The sequence below is a fragment of the Podarcis cretensis genome (assembly GCF_951804945.1).
Source record: "Podarcis cretensis genome assembly, chromosome: 3".
Classification (NCBI taxonomy): domain Eukaryota; kingdom Metazoa; phylum Chordata; class Lepidosauria; order Squamata; family Lacertidae; genus Podarcis; species Podarcis cretensis.
Window position 1 is genome coordinate 25,907,146 of NC_137172.1, and position 26,071 is coordinate 25,933,216.

At 44.5% G+C, this 26,071-nt stretch overlaps 1 protein-coding gene and 1 long non-coding RNA gene across 3 annotated transcripts in view; one reads left to right on the plus strand and one right to left on the minus strand.

The window, feature by feature from the left end:
* The window catches only part of HHAT (hedgehog acyltransferase), a 187,175-nt gene extending 171,459 nt beyond the window's left edge, over positions 1 to 15,716 (plus strand). For both annotated transcript variants that reach the window (XM_079968801.1, XM_079968803.1), the window contains one exon: positions 14,083 to 15,716. In XM_079968801.1, coding sequence (XP_079824927.1) covers positions 14,083 to 14,174 — 92 coding nt within the window. In that variant the 3' untranslated portion in view covers positions 14,175 to 15,716. The remainder of the gene's footprint in view (positions 1 to 14,082) is intronic.
* The window catches only part of LOC307212094, a 317,636-nt gene extending 301,500 nt beyond the window's left edge, over positions 1 to 16,136 (minus strand). Inside the window, exon 1 of the long non-coding RNA XR_013836818.1 lies at positions 14,798 to 16,136. This is a non-coding gene — a long non-coding RNA (uncharacterized lncRNA). The remainder of the gene's footprint in view (positions 1 to 14,797) is intronic.
* Between the last annotated feature and the right edge of the window lie 9,935 nt (positions 16,137 to 26,071).

The window sequence follows — 26,071 nt, forward strand, 5'->3', positions numbered from 1 at the left end:
ATCTACCAAATATGCACTTTCTAAAACAACAAGCAGCAAACTGAAACATTTAAAAACTTTAATCCGTGTTGCACTTCTCTGAATTTTGCAGTGCAGCTCCCCTGTCAAGTGGTGTGTGCAAAAATGCACATACCAGGGTAAAGTGTGGGAAAATGCATATATTAGTCCATTTATCCAACAAATGTGTATATTAGTGCAATATCCAAAAAAAATGTATTATATTGTGGGGAATTGCTTTGCAAAAGTATTGGGCAAAATGGCATCCAAAAAATGTCTATACTGGGGGGCTGGGAGGGGGAATTGCCCCAAAATGCTAGTGAATTTTCATTGCAGGGGAAATGCCAAACTGATATTGAAGATATTGGAGAAGTGAAGTCAAGGTTGAAAAAACTAAGAAGCCAAGAAAAACAGAAATCTGCATATGTGGCCTTCCTAGTTGTCAAACAACCTTTTTTAAAAAAATGATTATTGCTCCATTCCACGTTCAGGATCTTAGTTAACAAGCATGAAAGGTGGGGTGGGAAGGAAGCAGAGTTGAGCAAACGAGTCTTGCCCCCTTCCTCTTCATTGCTTACCATGAGGTCAAGGGTTGCTTTAGCCCAATAATAATTTCAATTGCTTCCATTACTGCTTCTAATAAAACAGTTAGAAATTGCAGTTGCCCTAATTTTGGAATATGTGCTTGTTACCCTAACAAATATTTCTAAGGATACTTTTACCAAACACATGTCTGTCACACGGTAGACCTAAGCCCATGAACATGACAGAAACCATTCCAGCCTTTCTCGTAACTTTAGGCCTGATTTAACCTCCAACGCCACCAACTTAATAAAAGTCAGTCTACCTGTTGGACTGTATATAAATGACGCTGCCGCTTTATTTGCAAAGGGACTTTCCAAGGGACCTCACCATCGTGGTAAAAAAATAAAGTAGGATTCCTACCCCACCACCCATTAAGTTATTTGCATGTGTACAAGAGCAATAGATGCCAAAATGAAAATAGCCCATCCCTAATTAATCTTGCCAGTTTGCCATAAACATAATATCCCTGTCAGTGACACAGAAAGATGAGAGTTTTATGGAGCACAATCTGTCTGTTTCATGCCATGGATTTAAAAAGGGAAGTGGAAAGAGAAGCCACCAAGAGGCAGATATATGCAAATCAGCTTCATCAACTTCATTTATCATTTTTATAGGTAGTTTGGAAGGGAAACTAATTAAAGTAATTATAAGATATTTCTTTTTGGTTTCGCACGTATTAAAAACCCTCTTGAATCAGCACCATTAATATGACAGGGGAAAAGCAAAGCAGATATTTTCTCTGGTCTTCCATGTGGTGCTTGTGCGTATTCCGCCTGCCCCCCTCGCAGCGCTGAGCACTTCAGGTATTCTAGATACACAGGGCATCTGTACGCTTTGCATTATGAAACATGGTCTTTTGAAAACAAATTACCGTGCCTTTGGAAATGTTTGTACATTCACCAGCTGCTATGGTGTCTTTCTGCACACCAGCCTAGTAGATACACAAAGCTGAGACAACACATGTGTTGTTTGGCTCCGTTGTCGCTACAGTCTCACCCAGTGCAAATCCAACAGGGTAAGTCAGGGATGGGGAACTTGTGACCTTCCTAATGTTGTTGGACTACGATTCCCATCATCTCCGGCCATTGGCCATGCTGGCTGGGGCTGATGGGAGTTGAAGTCCAGTGACATCTGGTGCCCCATCCCTTGTGTAAGCCCAGCCTGCTTGTTAGCTACAGTCTCATTATAGCCGCTTACTAAAAAAAGGGGGGGGGAGGTAAAGGACCCCTAGATGGTTAAGTACATTCAAAGGTGACTATGAGGTTGTGGCGCTCATCTCACTTTCAGGCCGAGGGAGCTGATGTTTGTCCACAGACAGCTTTCCGGGTCATGTGGCCAGCAGGACTAAACTGCTTCTGGTGCCACGGGACACCATGATGGAAACCAGAGCACACAGAACAATGCCATTCACCTTCCTGCCACAGTGGTACCTATTTATCTACTTGCACTGGTGTGCTTTCGAATTGCTAGGTTGGCAGGAGCTAGGACAGAGCAATGCTGCCCATCACGGGGATTCGAACTACTGACCTTCCGATCGGCAAGCCTAAGAGGCTCAGTGGTTTATACCACAGCACCACCTGTGCTTACTAGAAAGGGTCTGTCAAGAGCATACAATAGCATTGATGTCGCTGATTCTGTGGATGGCTAAAAGGCTTCTAGAATGACACACACAAAGGGCTGCCTCCCTGATTCCCACCATGGCGCCTCTCTGTGTATATTCCTATGCTGGCGCAGCCCCATATTGGATATGCTTGCAACATAACCAAAACCTATTGAATTTATCCCACTGTATAAACAACATGTTGGGAGATGATGTTGGTGATTTCAATTTGTATGCCAGGGCAGCAAGCAAGAAGAGAAGAGCTAAGAAATGCAGGAGGTTTCTCCAAATTTAGTTCTTGGAGCAAGCTGTAGTCCATGCTTGCTTTTACAGTCATTGCTTTGCATTAGCCGTGTGTGTCCTTAGGTCTCAGGTATTCATGCCAAGGATCAGTTGGTACCTGGGATACTATCTTCAAAGACGTTGGCTGCAAATACAGAGTTTAATCATCAATCCCTCTTTCCACAGAACTGTGGGAGTGGTATCTCTGGGAGGGAAATAGAGGTTTCCCAACAATCTTCGGTATAATAAACTGCAGCTCCCAGGATTCCTTGGGGGGAACCACAACTGTTAAAGTGTTATCATAGTGCTTTATTTGTATGGTGTGGATGTGGCCTTTGTCTCCAGTCCTTCCTCCATGCACAGGCCCAACCCTACCATCAGACAAGAGGGGAGCAATTGCCTCAGGTGGCAGGTGGCATGAGGTGGCTGTTGTTCTCTGATGGAAGATAGTGCGCGGTGTGCCTCATGGCCTGTCATGTACCGCCTGCATTATCCTGCTCCTCTGTGGTGTGGTGGATGACACTGTTCTGTTGCTAGTGTCAAAGCAAGATTCAACTGCCCGTCCAATTGGCTTCTGGGTGTGGAACTGGGGGGAAGGGAGCACCATCTTGTTTTGCTTCAGGCAGCAAAATACCTTGAGCCAGCCCTGTCCATGCAAAGGAGTTGATCATGTAAAAGCTTGCTTGGGATTTTATGCTGTGCTCAGGGAAGCAGGAAGCAGAGGAACAGAACAGTAGCTTGACAGCTTTTATTGCTACGTTGCAAAAATGCATGCAATTAATCATGGAAGCACTTTCATTGGGAGCAGACAAGCATTTCTATAACTTGGGTGCAGTAAAAGAACTTCCTCTCAGATCACCTGTTAGTACAGGAAGGCTTCTAATACGTTCGAGTCGGTTTCTGTCCTTTTATCACAGTATAGTCCTTCCGCATCAACATCTATGTGAACTGGTTTCACGAAGCATTCCCTGAAATTTGACATTCCAGTCATAAAATTGGCGAGTTGCAGTTTTTATTTAATATTTACTGGTTGCCAGAATGTGTTATGATCAAAATTCTTGAGGCCTGCTTGTTCTCAGGATCTCCTTTCAGACACGAAAGATACTCTGGGAGCTCAGACTCGCCATAATGAAATGCTAAAACTCGGCATTCTCTCTAAATCTGTTGTGACAATCCAGTTTCATGCATGACAGTACATTAAATTATCAGGACTTCAGTCAAATGAACAATGCTGATTGCAGAAAGAGAGAGATCCTGTCATTATCAAGGAAAATTACATTGATTTTGTATTTACACGGTAAACGGTGCAAAGCATTTTACATTTAAGGCCATTATAATTTATGAGGAATGATTGATGGTGTGCCTTGGATGACACTGGTCCACACTTGAGTATAAACACTGCAAGAAATAATTGGATGGACTGTTATCCCCACCCCAAATGGATTAAAAGGTGTTCTCAGGGTCTTTTAAAAATGCAAATGGGTTTTGTGCTGAATTTTTATAGCAGGTAGTCTACCTCAGTGATAATGTGTGTGCCACCCCCACCCCCACCCCCAAAAAACTGAAGCAGATGGTAAATGGAATTATTAATTTGACAGGAAACTGTTGCAGGTTTGCAGTCTAAATCAATGAGAATATCTACACGTTCTGGTTGTTGCACAGTTGGTCTATCTGCTTATATATCTAACATGCATTGGGCGAGAGACCATTTGAATGTAGCGCTGGGTGAAATAATCCACATCCACTCTGGAAACCCGAGAGTGACCGGGTTAATTTCCTGGACACCTGAAGAAGCTCAGAATGGGGTCCGCTCCTAAGTAGGATGTGCTCCTAAGCCTTGTTACATAGCCCTTGCCCATGGGCAGCGATCCATGCTGCTGGCATTCCTGGGGAGCTATCCAGATTGGTTCTTAAAATGAAGTAGCAGGTCCTAATTAGTCCCCCTCATAAAGCTATTGTTTGTTTATAAGATTCCTTGCATGCCCTGCACCAAAACAATGCAATATTGAAGAGGGTTAATGCAATTTGCACTGGCCTCGTTTCCTGCAAAGATTGTGTGACACATAATAATGTACAGTGGTACCTCAAGTTACATACGCTTCAGATTACAGACTCCACTAACCCAGAAATAGTACCTCAGGTTAAGAACTTTGCTTCAGGATGAGAACAGAAATAGTGCTCCGGCAGTGCAGCAGCAGCAGCAGCAGGAGGCCCCATTAGCTAAAGTGGTGCTTCAGGTTAAGAACAGTTTCAGGTTAAGAACGGACCTCCAGAACGAATTAAGTACTTAACCCGAGGTACCACTGTATAGTGTTAGGTAGTCTTCTGTTGGCATCTGCCTGTCTTGGGAGACAATGGAGGAGCGTGCCAGAGGGGGTAAAGTCAAACCATTGGCGAGTTACAGTGCCTGCTGTGGCTGTAGAAACCACATGTGAAAGAGACATGTTTTATTGCAGCTGGGGCAGATGAAGCCGTCTGTATTCACTCCTGAGATACACGATGGTGTTTCTTCTCTCTGCACTTCTCCCAGCAGTCGTTTCTCCTCTGATCACTGCTGCAGGTACATGACCTGACCGTCGAGTGTCTCCAGGCACTCATGGCAGAGTTGATGTTGCCAGCCTTCGCAGTGGCGTAGCGTGGGTTATCAGCACCCGGGGCAAGGCAAGTAATTTGCGCCCCCTAACCCATGGATTTGCACCCCCTAACCCGTGGATTTCCCTAACCCCCAGATGTTGCGCCCGGTGCGGCCGGCCCCCCCTGCATCCCCCACGCTACGCCACTGAGCCTTCGTGTCATGTTTACAGACATCTTTGTGGCTCAGACTCGGTCTGCCCATAGGCCTGGTGCCTGAGGACAGCTCCCCACAGAGCACATTATTTGAGGATCCTGACGTCTTCCATTCTGTGCATGTGACAGAGCCAGCATAGATGCCACCAAGAAAGAAGTGTGAACATGCTGCCAAACAAACATGCCAACTATTACTGCTAAGTGTGGGGTAGAGCAGCACAACATTGTCACTGATTATTTATCAGGGTGGCCAGATACAGAAGAGAACAAGGCTCCTGAAACTCTCATTGCTGTGTGGAAGAGCTTGTCTTCGGAACACCCTGCAAGCTGCCTTAGGCCACGTCAGACCATTGGTCCATTTAGTTCAGTATCATCTGCAATGATTGGCTGGGGCTCTCCAGAGCTTCAGGCAGGAGTCTCTCCCACCCCTAGTTGTAGATTGTGGCGATCACACAGGGTCCACAGACATTTGACAGTCTATTGATCCCTGTGCCACCACTGTGATTGCTTTCCCGCTGCCACCAACCTGTTTCTCTTGGGTACACACAGAGTCCAGACAGTTGTTAACATTAAACCAAATAAACAAGTTTATTTTATAAGCCTTAACAAGTTTATGGTTTCAGATATTTTTTCTTGTCAGTTTCTTAATCTTAGGTTCTTACTGGCCTATACCTTCGTATTTCCTCTAACTGATTATCCCAACTGTCTATCTGACTCCTCTCAACAGATTCTCTATCTCCCTCACATCAAACTATCCCAACCCACAGACGTATCCTCACTCTCCCTTCTCTAACACCTGACCGATTTCCACACAACTCCAACTCTTAACTCTTCCCCTTGGGTTCCCACTGGCCAATCACTTCACATGCATTTAAACCTTTCCTTATGACCCACCTAGGAGGGCAAACGCCACATAGATGTTGAGGAAGATTGAGCCTGGGAACTTACTGTAGGTATGCGAAAGAGATGCTCTCCCACTGTACGTGTCATGCAGATGGGGCCACGGCGATCTTGCTTTGTTCCTGGGTACTTACTGTAAAAGCTTTCTCTTCTTCCACTTCATTCACTGCCCTAGAAGCTAATACGCTTCTGCTGTGAATTCATTTGTCAGGAAGTAAGATAAAACGAGGACTTGAAAGTTCATTTTCTCAGAAACATGGCTGGCACATTCCTTTTTAGCATTTGAGTTTGCCTTGTTTCCATAGCCTTCGTGATTCTGGAACTACACCGGTCAAGGGCTGGTTTTGTTTGTACTTCTTTTTTTGACTCATTGCTGCAGAGCTATATCCCCCCCCCCCCCCAATTTTATTTCTATCTGCAACATTCAAATTTTATCGGTGCCTCTTCCTGCGGTGTACACAATGCGGGCTCTTGACTGTGCAGTCTTGAAAATCTTATCTACCCTGGCCCTAGCTTTAGATGATGTTTAAACTCAAATTAAGATTTAAAATGTCAGAAGCAAGTGGAGCAGATGAAAATTACTGATTCTGCCCCCCCACCGCCCCCATTTTTTTTGGGCAACTGAAAAGCAAACAGGCTCCTGGCTGGTAATCAGTGTTGCTGACAGAGGAGGTCAGAGTTAGATCTACGTTTTCAATTGACTATTACAGCAAGTACAAATAGAAAAGAGAAAATAAGGCGTCAAAGTCAGCTACATGCCACCTACTGTTAACTCCCCAGCCCCCAGCGTCCTTTTCAGCCTTCAGAAAAAACCATTATTGATCACAGATTGGTTAGGATTTGGGCTCTTCTCTCCCTGTGTAATTACCGAAGCAGCTGTTTAAAGCTGAGCTTTCTCAAAAAGCTGTGGAAAATTTAATGGAAACCTCTGAGCCCTGCACTCTGCGTTTCACTTGCGCCGCAGTCCTCCCTGCATTAATTTGCACGTACCTCTCGAGCTGGGAAAAGAAAATAATGACAGCAAGGCATTGTTCTTTCAAGAAATCTCCTCCTGGCAGCATAGCCATCTGACAAAGCACAAAAAAAGCCCAAAAACGATTTGGGGGCAAGCTGAGTGCTGGATTTCATGCAGCCTGGTTTTGTGCTTTTTTAAAAAAGTGCTTGCTGCTTTATACACTGCTGAAGATCTATTGCCTGCCACAAAGAATGGGGGAGGGAGAGGGATGGGGGGGCAGAATATCCCACTCCAAGTTTTGCAACATCGATTCACTGCAGGAAATGGTTGTTTTCAATTACTGAGCTACTTTTAGCTCTGGCAACGGCAGCCGCCCCTTTGATCACATGTATGGTTTGATGCACAGTTGCCGCCTGCATTGTGCAGAGGATTCAAATTAGAAAAGGGACTTGGGAGCCAAATGCCATCTTTAGTCCTTGGCAGCATAAATAGATGCTGGGGAGAAGGTGTTTGGCAAAGAGGCATCTTCTATGCACCATGCAGATATATATATGTGAGAGTCAGTGTGTTGTGGTCAGGGTGATGGGTCTGGGAGACCAGGGTTCGAATACCTACTCAGCCACGAAGTTCACTAGGTGATCTTGGACCTCTCAACCTAGCCTGCATTAGAGGGCTGCTGTGGGGGTTAAATGAGGTGGGCAGAACCACACCTATGGCCTTGAGCTCCTTGGAGGAAAGGTGAAATATAAATTGAACCCATTTATAAAATTAAATTTAATTATACTGCTTTGAGTAGGGAATAAATTCTTGTTCATACACATAAAGGTAGCATCACACACATGTGCATGTATGCATGCACACCCACCCACACCCAGAGAGTTTAGGATTTTGAGCTAGGTTTTGCATATCCTGACCAAAACTCACTTTTCTGGGTGGTTTTCCTCCCTTCCAAGAGCAGGATCAGGTTGGGGGAAAAGGTGATTCCTAATGTTCCCCCCCCCTAAAAAAAAAACACCACCACCCTTATTGTTCCTGGTCAAAGACAACCATTATCTATTCATAAGCAGGACACAGCACTCAGTGGATACATCAGTAGATAAAGAAGAATTATAAACAAATACGACTTCAATAGCACCCCTGCATACTTTGGCTCTCCTGTTTTTCCAGGTCCTATTGCTGTAACAAACCAGAACCAAAATAGTTTCAAAATGTAAACAAGTGTCTCCTGACTTTTAAGGTCCCAGTAAATAAATTTGGCCCCCAACCAATTAATAAAACTCAAAATGTAGGGGTAGAATAAGACCTACTCAGAACAGACCCATTCAAATGGGTCATAACTTAGTCGTGTCCTTTAATTTTAATGGGTCTACTCTGAGTAGGACTAGTGTTGTATAACACTAAAAAAAAAAGGGGGTAAAGGAACCAGAGCACACAGAAACGGCGTTTACCTTCCCGCTGGAGCAGTACCTATTTATCTACTTGCACTTTTTTTGGCGTGCTTTCGAACTTCTAGGTTGGCAGGAGCTGAGACTGAGCAATGGGAGCTCACCCCGTTGCGGGGATTTGAACCACCGACCTTCTGATCGGCAAGCCCAAGAGGCTCAGTGGTTTAGACCACAGCATCACCCGTGTCCTGAATACCACTACAGGTATTTAATCCAGCAATTAAATTGGAAGGAACCATGTGTTCCCATCACCTGCAACCTTTTTTTTTTTTTTTTTAACTGGCCCAGAGAGCTGCTTCCAGTCAGAGTAGACAATGCCGGGTTAGATGAAGAAATGGCCTGACCTTCACCTAAAGCACAGTCCTATTTTCCTGCAATGGAATGCAATAAATAACTGGAAGGTGCTGAGAGAGCCAACATCTATTTGTTCCTTTTGGGCTTGCAATAGAATCAAGCTGCACCAACCATTTGGACACTCTGCCTTTTGTTTGCGGGGGGGGGGGGCAACGTTGCAAAACAATCCTACCAAGTGCTGCTACTATTGGGCCAAAGGAGCACAGCTTGATTTTTCTCCCAGCTTTTATTGAATAGCCCAGAAGTCTCTAATGCAGGAAAAGTTCTATTCAGAACAATTGAAGTTGCATGCAATTGCTCAGTTTTGCTCCACAGATGCTGCAGTGCAGAGAAATTCAGAGCCCTCATTAGAATGCTGTCGGGTCCTTTTCCCCATTGCCCGCTGTATCCTAATGAAAGCTGAGGCTCTCCCTTGCAGCAATGCTAGTGCTTCTTCCTTGAGCTGAGCCAAAGTTTCTCAAGACATTTCCCCGAGAAAGTTCCTTGAGATTCTTTCCCCCTAGAAGGAAAAGAAGGGACGCAGGTGGCGCTGTGAGTTAAACCACAGAGGCTAGGACTTGCCGATCAGAAGGTCGGCAGTTCGAATCCCTGAGACGGGGTGAGCTCCCGTTGCTCAGTCCCTGTTCCTGCCCACCTAGCAGTTCAAAATCACGTCAAAGTGCAAGTAGATAAATAGGTACCACTCCGGCGGGAAGGTAAACGGCGTTTCCGTGCGCTGCTCTGGTTCACCAGAAGCAGCTTGGTCATGCTGGCCACATGTCCCGGAAGCTGTCTGCGGACAAACGCCGGCTCCCTCAGCCAATAAAATGAGATGAGCACCGCAACCCCAGAGTCGGTCACGACTGGACCTAATGGTCAGGGGTCCCTTTACCTTTACCTTAGAAGGAAAAGAAGAACCTCAGAATGTTCCTACTGTTTTCTGGGGTGGTGGCATGGACTGGCTGGATGCAGAGGAGTGGTGAGAGGCCCCAGCTGGGGAACCCCCCCCCGGGAATCCTGGGGTGGGGGGAGAAGGCTCAGAGCTAGGGGATTGGTGGGGGATGACGATGCATGGTCAGAGGTAGAAGACTAGGGGGAGGAGGTGTTGGAAGATGAAGAGGCAGCAGGGTTTAGTGAGCAGGAAGAGGCTGTGACAGAGAGCAGTCTAGACTCGAGGCAGGAGAGTAGGGGGCGGGCAGGAGACAGAGATGAGACAGGCTGCTGAAGAATCCAGAGAGTCTCTATGGAAAATGAGTGAGGTCCCAACAAAAGAAGAATGGCAACTTAAGCTGATGGGATATGTGCAACTTGCAGACTTAACATATAGAATAAGAGAACAAGAAGAACATACAGTCATACCTTGGGTTAAAGATGCTTCAGGTTGTGTTTTTTCGGGTTACAGACCCAGTGAAACCCGGAAGTACTGGAACGGGTTACTTCTGGGTTTCGGGGGTCGCGCATGTGCAAAAGTGCTAAATTGCGCTTTGCTCATGCGCAGAAGCGCCAAATCGCAACTCACGCGCCGCACAGATCACGTTTGCAACCCGAGTGTCCACTGTACGTTTAGAGAAGTTTGGGAAATGTTTATTGAATATATGGTGGGGGCGGATTTTGTACTCTTGAAAACATTGGCAGCATTAAGATAAATTCAACAGTGTAAATAAGTTTTGATGGATGCAATAATGGAATACTGAATGGTTTAGTTTATGTAAAATATGCAGGGATTTGTGATATGCAAAATGATGCATGGAAAGAGAAGAAGGGAAGTCACTGATATTTTACGGATGTTTAAATGAGTATTCTAAATTGTAAAACAGAAAATTTAATAAAAATTATATGTAGAAAAAGAACCCAGAGAGTCTCCCCCTGCTGCTGCGACCAGCTCCCATCCCCCCCTGAGCTCCCAGAACACACAGAGGGGAGATTAGTTGCATGCAGATACAGTCTCTGGCTGTTTGGGGAAAACTCTGGAGAGGAGGAGACAGGCAGCTGTGGGAAGGCAGGGACCTTGAGTCCTCGCAACTGGCTCATTGGGGCAAGACCTGCTGGGAAGAGTTTCTGTGGTCACCTGAGCTGTTTGGGTTTCTATGAATGAAGAGTTAACTTCACTGGCATTGGTGTTTTTATTGCTGACCAGCTCCTGATCCCAGCTCCTGACTTGCCTGCCTGCAACTCCACGCAACTGGCCCACATGCAGTTCCTTGCTGCTTGTAATGCAGCAACTCTAAAGCAGAACCTGGATTCCAGTTTTATGATTTCCAAAGGAAATTGGGGCTGTACAAAATTGGCACATTCTTGTTGGTTTTGCTTTGAGCAGCAGTGATCAGAAATGCTTTCTTTCCTCTCGTTTTACATTCCCTGCTTCCCTGAACATTAGGAATTCCCATGAGCAGCATTCCCAGGTTTAGTTTCCTTTGGAAGGGGAAAGTTGTGCTGTTTTTTGCAATATACCAGCAGAGCATAATGGAAGGAAACAGGCACTCCTTACCTGCAGCTACTAGAGCACACACATGCCCCAAGGCTCTGCCTCCAGTCTCAGCTAACTCCAGCTAGAAGTTCAAAGGGTTCTCATTTGTTCAACCTTTATTAATCCCAAACTCTTCTTTCTCAACTACGTGTCCAGCAAAGCACATATTTTTGAGACCTACACCAGTGCATGTATATTGCCCAACAGTGCTTTTTTTCTAGAAAAAGAGGTACAGGGACTCCTGGCTTTTTGGGGGGGAGGCAAACAAGCAACACTTTTTTGGGGGGAAACGCTTCTCCACCTGATTGCTCCACCACCAGCATCGCTGCGAAAGCAAGTTCCGGCTCAAAAAAAGTCCTGTTGCCCATTCAGAAGTCTATGCACAGATATTCAAGTTAAGAAACATTGCTCATCTTTTGTCAACATCCACAATCACTCATTTAACTCACAGTGTTAAGCTAGCAACTCTTGTTCGTTCAAGGACATTAATATCATCCGATTTTTTACAATATTTTATGACCTGTCTTTCTAGCTCACTTACAAAGCACACAAGGCAACTAACATCACTTTTAAAAGGAAAAAAGAAAAGTCTACTTTTCTACACTTTTCCCTAACTTCTGAACACTTGTTCTATTTTTGCAAATTGAAATGTTTGTAGAAATCCAGGTAGAGGCAAGTGCTTCAAGAAGAGCTGAGAATGTGAGGAGGAGAGAATGTGACAAGCAGACTCCAATGATGTCGCCGAAGAATTCAGCTTCTCTGTGATGACCTGCATGTCATCTCGTACCCTTCTCTATAATCAAATAATAAGAACACACGAACCATTCATTTACAGCAGTCATTTCAAGGGTGCTTTGGCCTTACCTAAATCACAGAGTCCTTGCACATCTCGCCAACAAAAACCTGTAATGATGCATTTGATATCAAGTCTAAGTGGAATGAAATTTCCCCTTAGTGTTTCTGGAGAGCTGTGTTCTTTCCGTCTTCCTCTCTTTCCTACTCACCCTGATGGCCACTCTCCAGAGATGGCTTAAATGAAAGGACACCTTATTTTGCTTCACTTCCTTCCAAAGCCTGGAGCATTCTGCCAAGACCGAAAAGAAAGTCATCTGTGCTTAACCTTCCTTTTTCTTTTTAGTTCTCCATTCAGACAAAGATAAAAGAGAGAGCATGAAATGAATCAAAGGTATGAGGCAGCAGCGCCTGGTGGACTGAGCTCATATCAGTTCAGTTACATGAATAGGCCTGGAGGGCTACCTTGAGCATCTGCTGAGATGATGCCAGGTAGCATCAGATCTGCTCCAGGCATCCTTATTCTTCAGAGGAGCCCTCCTAGATCGGGCCAATGGTCCATCATAGTTCAGCATCCTGTTCTCACAGTGGCCAACCAGATGCCAAAGGGAAGCCCCAAGCTCATTCACAGTGACTGGCATTCAGAGGCATATAGCCTCTGACAGTGAAGGTGGAACATAGCCAGCTCGATACCCTTCTCCTCTATAAATCTGTCCAATCCTCTTTTAAAGTCGTCCAAGTTGGTGGCATCACTGCCACTTGTGGGAGCAAGTTTCCAGGCTATGTGAAAAAGGTGTTTCTTGTTTGTGTGGTGTAGTGGTTAAGAGCGGTAGACTCGTAATCTGGTGAACCGGGTTTGCTTCCCCGCTCCTCCACATGCAGCTGCTGGGTGACCTTGGGCTAGTCACAGTTCTCTGAAATCTCTCGGCCTCACTCACCTCACAGAGTGTTTGTTGTGGGGGAGGAAGGGAAAGGAGAATGTTAGCCGCTTTGAGACTCCTTAGGGTAGTGAGAAAGCGGGATATCAAATCCAAACTCTTCTTTGTCTGCCCTGAATCTTCCAGCGTTCAGCTTCATTGTACATCTAGTGTTCTAGTGTCATGAGGTGTGTGTGGAGGGGTGGAACTTACCTCTTTCCAACTTCTCCACATCTTGCATAGTTCTAAACGCTTCTCTTAAGCCTCTTACTTGCCTTTTCTCTAAACCGGAAAGCCTCCAATGTTGTCAAAAGCAAATTAAACCCGGACTAGCCTTCTACATGAGGCCATAGCCTGGGGATAAGGAGCGATTAGGACAACAAAAGATCAATGGAAAATCTTATTTGCAAATGAGTGTGTTCCCTCCCTTCTTTCCTCAAATGAGTATTAGTTTTAAAGTGTTTTAGGGTTGCAGGAGTTGTAAAACGGACATAATAAGCCGCAGGCTGAAGTGAGAGTCAGAGAGAAGCATTTGAGAGCAATGGTTGGAGTCTACTTAAGTCCAAGGCTGCTGTGGAGAAGCCAGAACCTCTTGGGGTGTGAATGCTGTGAATCCCTCCATCATAAGCTCAGGTTGTATAGATGTGTAAATGAACCATATATCATAAAGAAAGGCCTCAAATGTTGTACCTGTTGCTCCTCCATTCCCTTTATCATTTGGCTTGCCATTTTGTGAACCTTTTCCAGCTCGGCAGTATCTCTTTCTTGAGGTGTGGTGACTAGAACACTAAGTACATAGCATTTCAGCTGGGAGAGCACCAGAGGTTTGTGCAACAGCATTGCAACACTGAGAGTTTTCTTTTCAATTCCTTTCCTAAAATGATTCCTTGCATGGCATTCACCCTTTTCCAGAGCTGCCGAATACTGAAAAGTTGCTGAGCTGGTGAGCTTTGCATCTCTGGCTCATTCACTGGATTCTAGTGCTCTGCATCTGCCTAATCTCTTGTTTCTTCTATTCACAGGCTGGCCATGGGTGACACTCTCTGTTTGGGGATTCCTCTATTGCTACTCTCATGTTGGGATTGAATGGCAACAGACTTACAGCAGGCATTAGCAGTTATTGGAAGGGATGCCCTCTAGACCTCTCAAGAAGGGACCTTTGACCTATGAACCCCATCTTGTGTCTCTCGATGTACAATGCCATACCAGTATACCAGTGTATCCTGACATGCTGCCCATCAAGAGGTGTAGGAATTTCTCATCTGTATGCATTTGCCAAAGCCTTTGAAACTCTGGAAGTCATTGTAAGATACATTGGGGGGGGGGCATTAAATCAATGCAAATGTTTTAAAAATGTATTTGTCTCTCAAGATGCTATTTATAGATCATAACTATTTGAAGATATGTTTTTAATGTGGGGTTTTTTTAAAAAAAAAAATGTAGGTATGGGGATGTGGGTGTCGCTGTGATCTAAACGACCAAGCCTCTCGAGCTTGCTAATCATAAGGTCGGCAGTTCAAATCCACACAGTGGTGGTGAGCTCCCATTGCTCTGTCCCAGCTCCTGCCAACCTAGCAGTTCAAAAGCACACCAGTGCAAGTTGATAAATAGGTACCGCTGCAGCAGGACGGTAAACTTCGTTTCTGTGCACTCTGACCTCCGTCACGGTGTTTCATTGCACCAGAACCAGTTCAGTTATGCTGGCCACATGACCCAGAAAACTGTTCGCGGACAAACGCTGGCTCCCTCGGCCTGAAAGCAGAGATGAGCGTTGCACCCCATATTTGACTAGCATTTTACGAATTCGACTGGACTTAACCATCCCGGGGTCCTTTACCTTTATCTAATGTGGATATGTATGACTATATAATCTGGTAAGTTCACAAGACCCAGCCAAAGTTAAGGATGTGAACCGCCCTGAGACCCCCGGGTATAGGGCGGTATATAAATTCAATAAATAAATAAAAATTTGAGATTGGAATCCTTTGGTCCTAGCAGGGGGTAGGAAAAAGCACTTTATCCACCTTCATTCTCCTCCCACCATTTTTTGGGATTGCCAGGAAGGTAATATTGGCAAAAATAAAAATACAAAACACCTCCAAACAGTATTCTAGTACTATTTTTACATCCCTCACCCCCAGAATTCCAGGAGTCAATTACCTGGAAGCAGGATCCTTCGATTTTAGAAATTTTGAAGAGAAGACGATTTTTGGATACTATTATCTTTTGTTACTCATTATTCCGCATGTTTTTAGGAGGAAAAAATGTTTACAGATTCTATTTTGATAATATCTTGTACTGATTTGGTCTTTTCCCCCTGGTTGTTGCATGCTGGAAGGTGTGAACTACCAAGTGTCTTGGCTCACTGTAAGACATTTCTCATGACATGTTAAGCCAACCCCTGGCTTAGTGTGATCTCCTGGAGAGCTGCTGACAGCCATTTCTCCTTCTCTGATCCTTTTCACTGCTGCACCAGGCTGCGCTAAACCATAGTTTGGCTTAGCATGCCATCCAAACAAGGCTTTCAACTAAATCCAGAATCGTTAATTTGGAATCACATTCATAGAAGAAGGTTGAAAATTTGAGTACAAAAGTGAAATGAAAGAGAAGAGTTTTGAGAAAGGATTAGGGATGAATAAAAGGTTGGTACAGTAAACAGTCTCAAATTGTTTTTTAATTGATTGACACTGTTGTATCAAAATGGATCCAGTATAAATGTTTAAAACCTACCACATGACCCAGTTTGAAAGCAAGCCCATACCTTTAAGTATTTACACCATCAGTCCATCTGCTCTTAGGCCATGGAATAAAAATGACAGAATCTTGGCCCAAAATGGCATGCTAATTGGGCTCTATTCTGGCCTACTGCTTACTTCACTGACAGCTACTCCTTTGAGGCCAAGGTTGTGGATCTAGAGGAGATAATTTGTTCTTTTGGCATGTGAACCTCTGGCCTGCGTCACCTCTCTTGTCTCCATGTGACATCTCCATCTGGCTGTTGTGTACCCAGGAATTAGAGTGGCAATATCATTTCACAAAAAAAGCATTTATGAAATTCCTAGAGGGGCACATCTGAATTCCAATCCAGTAAATATGTGTGTCAGCAAACTGGTCTTGGGAATAGGGTGGTCACTTCCGTATTTCCGCCCCCCCCCCCCCAAAAGGAGCACAGTTTTGCATGTAATTTGCCTGACTCATCTGCAAAAATGCAAATTTAGAAATAATAAGAAGAGAGAGTTTGGATTTGATATCCCGCTTTATCACGACCCCAAGGAGTCTCAAAGCAGCTCACAATCTCCTTTCCCTTCCTCCCCCACAACAAACACTCTGTGAGGTGAGTGGGGCTGAGAGACTTCAGAGAAGTGTGACTGGCCCAAGGTCACCCAGCAGCTGCATGTGGAGGAGCGGAGACGCGAACCTGGATCACCAGATTAAGCGTCTACCGCTCTTAACCACTACACCACACTGGCTCTAATCAAAACAGAAATACATCTCACCATAGATGTGACCTCCCTGTTCGCTCAGTGTGCAGTTGAGGTGTTGCTCACAGTTGATGGGCAGCTTTGAGGCCCTCATGCCCTTCCTAGAATTCTTTATCTTTAAATGGCAGTGTCAGGGACTGGACTGAAGAGGAATGCTGGGGGCCGCCCCTCCTTCTCCTGAACCTTCCTGAGAACAGGAGGACAGTATAGATTTAGAATAGTGGTTTGTAGAAGGTCATAGTTCAGAGGCTGCAGCAGGGAGAAGCTGGAAAACATTGGAAGAGGAGCAGCAGGAAGAAGAAGCACCAGGGGAGAGACAGCTGACAGACTCAGTGTCTTTGGAAAGCATTCCTGACCCCGCTCCCAGGACCAGGCAAGCATTGAGGGTAGTCAGACAGAAAGCTCAGAGGCAGAAAGCTCAGATTAGCTGATGCAGCCATGACGTAGAATAGGAGAGACAGAGGGGGTGGGACCTTACTCAGAGCAATGCCATTATCATAGGAAGACTGCATTCCTTCTTTGCTCTCTGTGAATTACAGTGGTACCTCAGGTTACAAATGCTTCAGGTTATGCATTTTTGGGTTGTGCGCCGTGCCTAACCTGGAAGTACCAGAACGGGTTACTTCGGGTGTCGGTGCTCGTGCATGCGCCGAATCGCAACCCGCACGTGCACAGACACGGCACTGCGGGTTGCAAACGCTGTGGGTTGCGAACGTGCCTCCTGCGTGGATCACGTTCGCAACCCGAGGTTCCACTGTATTGAATAAATTGCTTGGGAAGAACGTTTATTGTTTGTCTGCTTCTTGGCTGCCACCGTGGGAGGGACTGGATTCCCTGAAGTCTGACAGGCAGTTGGAGCAGAAAGTCCCTTGAATAGAGGAGAGGCCTGTCGCCTCATCGCCCTTCAGATAGAGCAGGGTGGTCCAACATGCCCTCAAGGCCTTTCTTGGCAGCCATCAGCAGCATTTGACAACTCTACCACAGCCCTAGCACTGCCTTCCCAAAGCTGCATAAGGAGGCGGTCTTTAGGAAGGTGGCGTGAGGGCTCTGATAGGGTCCTCGGGTCCTCCACCCTCCTTCCCAAAGCCTTGTTAGCACTTTCCCATCATTGGGAAGGAGGTGGGAGGGCTCTAAGAACCTGCCAGAGCCTTGTGCCTCCTTCACAAAGCCCAGTGCCTCTCTTAGCCGGCTTGGGAAGGCAGCACAAGGGCAGGGCACATCAAATTTTGGCAGCATGAGGGCTGGCAGGGACATCAAAATTAGATATGTGAGATATGTGAGATGCAACAAGCTAGCATAAGGCAATTGCCATTTTGCAACAGTTCTATTGGTACAATCAGACTAATTGGTGCTCTCTCTCATTCTGCCTTGATTACAAATTGTGCACTAAGCTTTGCTCCCATATCGGTTTCACATCAGAGAATGAAAAGCTTCTTAGTTTGGCTAATCTGCTCAAAGCAGGTCAAAGCAGGGCAGGAGCTTAACTTCTTTAAAAAAGAAAAATCCATGAAATAGTCAATTATAACAATAGCATCATGACGTTCTTTTTGCTTTAGTATACATCAATTTACATATGCCCTGAACTTGCTGTTTCTGATTTGTCCTGTAGGTCACTTGATTACGCAATTTCCCCCCAGAACTTTGGAGCAGTGCTTTTTACAAAACTGACAAGTTTGCCATTAAAGCCCACCTACTTAAAGGAGTCCGTATGGCAGTAGATAAGAGTGCTGAGCAAGGACTAGGAAACCTAGATCAAAGGAAGAGAACCCTTCTCAGACCAAGGGCTGCATTCCCTTGTTCTCAACCTTCTGAGGGCCACATGCCAATGGGTGGGGCCACGGCAAAAGTGGGGAGGAGCAACAGTGGGAGGATAACCCCCCCCAAAAGGGGCGAATATCCATTAGCCGATTTCCTCAGTGAAAAGTTATAAGTCGATACATCGCAAAAGGAGGCCTACTCCCTGTGTTAACTCAGCAAAGCAAGAAATCCAGCACATATTAATATGTGAGAGGATTTGCATTACAGAAAATATTTGTGCTGGGTAAAGAATTAGAAAGCACCCTAAGGAAAACAGGACCTATGTTTCTGTAAAATAACACAGCCTACACTGAAGAAGTGTGCATGTACACGAAAGCTCATACCACTAACAAACTTAGTTGGTCTCTAAGGTGCTACTGAAAGGAATTTTTTATTTTGTTTCGACTATGGCAGACCAACACGGCTACCTACCTGTAAACAGCCTGCACTCTTAGGGTAATGAGGCTGCCATCTTTTCTTCTTGCTGGGTTTTTGTTTTTTGTTTTTTTAAAACACTGAAATAAAAATACTGCCGGTTAGGTGCATTTGCCTCCCATAACCCTTTGCCTGCGGACTGTGTTACGTCAGGCTGCCTAACAAGATGTGTCCCCAGCTGAATGCAGGGATGAATCACCTACAACTGGAGCTTATTATGGACGGATCATCAAAACTGGTGTGCTCCCTGCCTTGGGGCAGGCCGTGACAGCTCCCAGCAAGCAAGCTTCTCGGAGATGTCACTTCGAGACCCAGGAGAAGAGGAGCGAGACGAGGAATGCGCTCTGATCATAGTACGAGAGACACCCGTTGGGGCCAAGCTGTAGAATGATGTTGTTTTCATATCACTTGTACTTTCACCTGCCCTGTGGAAAGAGGAGAACCTCAAATGCCATCTAGCCCAACCCCCAGCCAATGCAGGAAATCCATTCAACCTTTGCTAACAAGAACCTGTAAGGATGTAGATCTCTTTCTGGACAGGGACATTAAGAGCAAGTCCTTGATTGATCACCTTCTCATGGCAGCTTGATTAACAAAAGTTGAATCCTGGAGGTGCCTCGAATGAGCAACTGTTTACTAGTGGTATTGATAAAATAATTATAACAATAATTTATTATTTATACCCCGCCCATCTGGCTGGGTTTCCAGCCACTATTGGTAAGTGTGGTTTTTGGCTAAATGAAAAATTGACAAGTAAATTAAAAACAATACCATGTTGTCACAAAAATGATTCATTTATTAACACAATTTATTTTATTGCTTTTGTAAATTTAAAAGACAATAGTCCGGAGCCCATCATCACATTAGGTGAGAAATTGAGAGAACTCAGAGGGCTTCACATGATTCGATTTATCAGTTTGCTAAAGTGTTGCTTTATATTTTTATCTTTCTCATGCTTTCTGAATTCCACATCCCCAAGAAGAACATCTGCTTCTTTGTAATTGAAAGTCTCCTGTTTTGAGCCAATGCATCTGAATCATTCGTGGAGGAAGTATCCACATGTGTGGTCGTTTGTTTTATTATTGCTGAAAATCAATAAAAACATTTTTTTAAAGAAAAAAACTGCTAATGAAAAGGAGAGTCTATCCTTGCATGCACTGATGCAACTTACCATTTATACAGTGTTAAAAAAATTGCAAGGAGATTTGTGGACATCAGTGTGTGTGATCTCACAATGCCCTGGTGAGAGATACTTTTCCAAAGCTGCCATGGACCAGAAATTCAAAGTAGTGTTGCTTTTTACCTTTTACACCCCTGCAATGACTTTTGCTGTAGCCATGTGGGGTCAGATGTGCTGCCTCACTTCCCCTCCCTCTACCTTTGCTCTCTGCCTTCCTTCCATCAATTTATTCTCCTTGCCTTTTGCTCCGTTTTATTGATGTACAAATTTGCTAAGAAGCCAATTTTAATGTGCTTTTGTCGATGTATAAAGCCTTTGTAAGCCAACAAAAGAACCCTGCCTTTGGTTTCTTAGCAAATTGCCAGCCGGTGTTGTTCTTTCAGAAGTGGCATGACATGCTTGGCGTCCTACTCAGCAGCGAGGCTGCGGCATACCCTCCTAGCTACAGCTTTCAGTAGCTCAGTCTTGAGGTTGCCAACGCAGGGACCACAGTGACTCAGACTATCCCTTGGTGACACATCGCTTCGAATCCCCTGAGGACTCCTTCCAGTAGTTTCATATCAATGAGGAACAGCACTGGGAGCAAGATGAAACCCCCACAAAGTAACTGCCAAGGGGCTAAGGTCCAGGGGAAGGAGCTGTAGCTCCGTGGTGGAGCATTTGCCCAGTTTGAATCCCCAGCATCTCTATGGAGGGCTGGGAGAGAACTTTGTGTGGGATCCTCGAGAGCCGTTGTCTTGCTTCCAATCAGAATAGACAATACTGAGCTAGATGGACCAATGGCCTGACTTTCTATGTTTCTGTATGCTGAGCTGTGGATTTGTGCCTCTTCTCACTGAAGGAAAGGTTCCTGTGGCGTAGCAGGCATGTGCAAACACTGAAGGTTTGGGATGGGATGTTTGTTTTTTAAGAAAGCAGTACAGCTCGTCTGGGTGGGGACATTTTTTTAAAAAAACAAAAACTGTAGAAAATAACCCCCAATCAAATACTTCCCCTGGTGCTGAATAAGACATCTACACAAAATCAAGTTTTCTAGTTCATCATCCATTGAAGAACAGGGGAATTGTGACTGAATGACAGGGTCTGAATGGCAGAAACCTCAGGATTCATTCATTGAGAATGATGGCAGCTGAACTAGCAGGTGCTTTGCCACAAGGGCTACTGACAAAGTTTCTATTTGCCCAAGAATGCTGAGATGCTAGGAGTCCTGATCAATAGTGTGTGTGTTTTTTTCAGCAGTCTGGCTGCTGGAAAATGGCTAGCACAGCATTCTTGAGCATAACAGGGTCTGGCTCCTGTTATTATCATCTCTGTGGCTGCTACTAGCAGGTATATTTGACTAGGAAAGTGAGGCTGCAGCAGAAAGAATTATTGAAGGGACTGGTGCTAAGAGCATTACATCTTAGGCTCTAAGACCTGGTCAAGATGCTGGTTCTTACCTTCAAAGCACAAAAAGGGCTTGGGCCCAAGTGCTTGGAACAAGTGTCTCTTCTCACAGTAATTGATTTGTGCTTTGAGATTTGCTGAAGGCCTTCTCCGGATGGATCCATCAGCAAAAGGATGCTGGTTTGGCAAACAGAAAAGGACCTTTTCAGCAGTGGTGCCCCAGATGTAGTGGACTGTCCCCAAAGAGGTTTACCTGATACCTGCGTTGCAATTTTTTTTAGTGCCAGGCAAAAATGCTGCTGCTGCTGCTATTTATTAAAATTATATACTGCCCTTCATTTGAAGGTCACAGGTTATTTGCAGTGTAAAAACACAAGACACATAACATAACAACAACCAATAACCAACAATACCCCCTGACAATCAATTGTTTAATCCAGTGCTTTTTTTCTAAAAAAAATGTTTAGGGGTACTCTCATTTTGACTCAAGAAAATACCTTTTTATAGTTCAAATCGGGGGGGGGAATAAATACAGTAAATGGACAAAAGTGCAAAGAACATGCATTACCTCATATTGCACAGCTGACAGCTCACAGTAACTTCCACGATGGCATGAGGTTGAGACTCAGGAAACACGAGGAAAGGAAAGGAAGCCACCATTGGAGGTGGTAGCAACGAAACTGACCAATCACCGTGCTAGATTCCAACTCCTACTTCACACATTAAAAGCTCACTTCTGTCTGAGACTCAGGAAACACCGTGACAGAAAATGACAGCCTATGATAAGTTTTTGCCTGGCACCTAAAGATATGTAATGAAGGCACCAGGGGAGCCTCCCTGGGGAGAGTATTCCACAAATGGGAAGCCACCTCAGAAAATGTTCCTATTTTAACTTATTGTTAGATTATTGATCCCCCCCCCCCCGCTTTTTGTGCTGGAATACAGGGTTATGTCCCAGTGATGCCAAGGGCTTTTGACCCAGGAGAGGTGTCCGCTAGCAGAGAAGGCAGTGATTTTCACTGATTCCCCAAGGCCCAGAACAGTTTTTGTTTAGGGGAGAGCTCTGGATGGGAGGAAGAGAAACAGCAAAAATTGGCAGCTCCCCGCCCTTTTTTTTTTTTAAAGGAGAAGCCTCTCCTGGAGGACTTAAGGAATTATTGAGCACTGCCCTGGAATCCTAAGGGTGGTAAATAAATTAAAACTTTAGAACCAAGGCCTGCTTGTCATGAACTCTGGAATCCTGAACTGTGGCAATTAATTTCTGGAATCACCAATTATGGAATTCAGAGCTGACCATGTTTACGAAACCACAGAGACCACATGGGCAATGCCTCCCATGAGAGAGAACTCAAAAGTTTTTTTTAAAAAAACGGCAGAGCAATCAATAACACTGGTCAACAACAAATTTGTTGTCTGCGTTTTTTCAGTTGATTTAGGACAAATCTGATGCGCTGAATCAAAAAATCACATTGGTTTTGCTCAATCAGGTCAAGTTTTTGAGCTATGGCCACATGTCTTTTTTTACATTTTCGTTCACATGTACGCTTGTGTGGAGCATTTTAGAATAAGTTGGTGGGGGTAAAATGCCATGTCAAATAATTGTTTTGATTGGAAATGATTATTTTAATGACAAGAAGTATTCAGGTCCGATAGTTCTGGGTGATTATGTCGAAAAGGGATCAGTTTGAAGTCATAAAACCTCAAAATCTTCCATAAATTGGTGCAGCAAAGCATAAAGTTGGGGGATCAAAACTAAGTTAATGGGGCAGCCGCCCCACGAAGTATCCTGATCTTCAATCAGCACATTGTCCTGTAGCTCATTGTAATGAAATTCCAGTGCCTATCTTCGGAGAACTTCCTGACATTAGTGACGAAGATGCCTCCAGTGTTGAAGGACATGAAGAAGAAGAAGTGGTTCTTGAAGATGATGCTCCACATCCATTTTCCCAAAAGGAGTTGAATGATCTAGTTCGCGACCTCAGTTTGTCAAAGGACTCTGCCGAACTGTTGGCATCCAGATTGAAGGGAAAAAACCTCCTCTCTGACAGTGCTCACATCAGCTTCTTCCGCAACAGGCATCAAGAGTACCTCCGTTTTTTCTCGGAAGAGAAGGACTTGGTGTACTGTGCAGATATTGCACAGCTTCTGCTCAAGCTTGGAGTGCCACAGTACGAACCCAAAGATTGGAGACTGTTCATTGACGGCAGCAAGCGATCACTGAAATGTGTTCTGCTACACAACGGCAACCAGTTTGCCTCTATACCCCTGGCTCACTCGAGTACACTGAAGGAGAACTATGAAGCGGTGAAGTATGTGCTGGAGAAAATTGGTTATGATCAGCATAAGTGGTTTATTTGTGTTGACCTGAAGATGGTGAACTTTTTGTTGGGACAACAGTCTGGCTTCACCAAGTACCCATGTTTTCTGTGCATGTGGGATAGTAGGGACCGTGCTCAGCATTACACGAAGAAGGACTGGCCTGTGCGGGAGGAATTGGTGCCTTGCAAAGAAAGGAACGTCATCAATGACCCTCTGGTGGACAGAGACAGAATACTCTTCCCACCGCTGCACATCAAACTCGGCTTAATCAAGCAGTTCACCAAGGCTCTGGACAAGTATGGTGACTGCTTCACTTACTTGTGCCAGGCTTTTCCAGGATTGACCATGGAGAAGTTGAAAGCTGGCATCTTTGATGGTCCTCGGATCCGTCAACTCATCAGAGATCCAGAATTCGGAAACTCAATAAACGAAGTGGAACTGGAAGCGTGGAAGGCATTTGTTCTGGTAGTGAAGAACTTTCTTGGCAACAATACGGCCAGAAACTACGCAGAACTTGTCAACAACATGCTGACTGCTTTCAGAAACCTGGGCTGCAACATGAGCGTCAAGATGCACTACCTATTTTCACATATGGACGGGTTTCCTGAGAACCTGGGTTCAATGAGTGATGAGCAGGGGGAGAGATTTCATCAGGACATGAAAGAGATGAAGACCAGGTATCAGGGTCTCTGGGACACAGTCATGATGGCTGACTACTGATGGACTCTGAAGAGAGACCTCCCTGCCGCTGAGCATTCCTGGAGTTCCAAGAAATGGAAGTTCAAGCCCTGAAGTTTGAAAAATGGTGAAGCAACATGCAATTTACATGTACTTACCTTTATCAATGCCCACCATTCAGTTTACAGTAAACCTGACCTGATGGAGAGAAACGGATGCCATTTCCTTATTCAGCAGTGCAAGAATACCCTAAATCAGTTGTAGAAATCTAGACAACATTCAAAAAGTAAAAAATTGTTGCCCAGTGTATAATTTCACATGCATTCAGAAATAATCAGGCAGCCTTTGAAAGGAAACTTAAAATTACAGTCATTTGTCCAAGCAGAAAATCACACACTGCAGAGGCAAGACACTGTAATGTATAAAATAGTTTATTACTATAATAAATAAAATTAAAATTTGTCTTTACAAATATTATTTGTGCTTGTTTAAAAATGTCAGTAAGGGGGTATTTATTCATGTCATGTGACAGCAACTTTATCAGGACATTCCAAAACAGGAGATATATACTCTCTCTACTGGCAGCTTTTTCAGCTGACCACAAAAATAGTATCTACTTATTCATCTTTGTTTTATTCATGCTCAGTAAGACAAAGTGACAAATGCAAAGAAATAATCAAAAAAGAGATAGCATTTGGTGGATTCTGGAAAGGAGAAAAACAAGTGGAGTACATTTTCTTTTAAAGTGCCAGAAAAACTGCATTACTGGATATCCGTAAAGTGTCCATGCAGATGTGGAAAAGGAAGGTTTCAGCATGTTTCCAGGTGATGGAAAAATATGGAGCGTATGAAGGTACAATAATATAACACATTCATTATGAAAAGTCATATTACTTTGTTTAGCAGTTCATCCTGATACAAGATTATTGAATCTTTCTATTATTCAAATGATTCCTTTCAAAACAGAGGACATTATATAGGAATAAGACCAATGGGGTGGGGAGGGAAATCATTGCCCTTTGAAAATCTCTTTCAAAATAAAAATAAAAATGAGCATTTATTCCTTTTAAAAATCCCAGACACCTCCAGCATTGGTAGTTCTAATTCCAGTTACAATAACATTGTGGGATTTGTCACACCGGGTCCTACGACACTCTGGCGTCATGTGGAGATAGACGATGGTGGCAGAAGAAGCACACTACCTTGGTCAAGAAGAATGGGTGTGAGAGAGACTTCGATCAAGACACAAAACACTTTTAGCAGCATGAGGTGTCAGCTCCCTGATATATAAAAGTGTCTGTGGCAATATCGATGAAGTATCCTTGCAGACGAACGGGGGGGTGGGGGGGAAGGCTACAGAAAAACTAGTCAGAAGGCAATATGTGGAGAAATAAATCGAATTACCGATGCACGATTTCCATTAGACTTAAGAAATCTAATCAAAGTGCTTTATATCTTGAGGCAACACTGTAGTGAACACTATACAGAAGGGTAGAAAGGGAGTCCATGACAGCATCATAGTTTCAACTCTTTATCACTGATGGAAAGGGGTCTTAAGGCTAAATGTTAAAAACAACTTATTGCAAGAAGCTTTGTTTTCGTACTTAGCGCGAATCCATCCTTGCCACAGCAGTGCGTGGCATGAGGGTGCGGTGGGGGAAAACAACTCAGATCAAAGATACTGTACTAATGACAGTGTTTCTTATATAACTGCATTCTGGGAAGCCTCCCAGT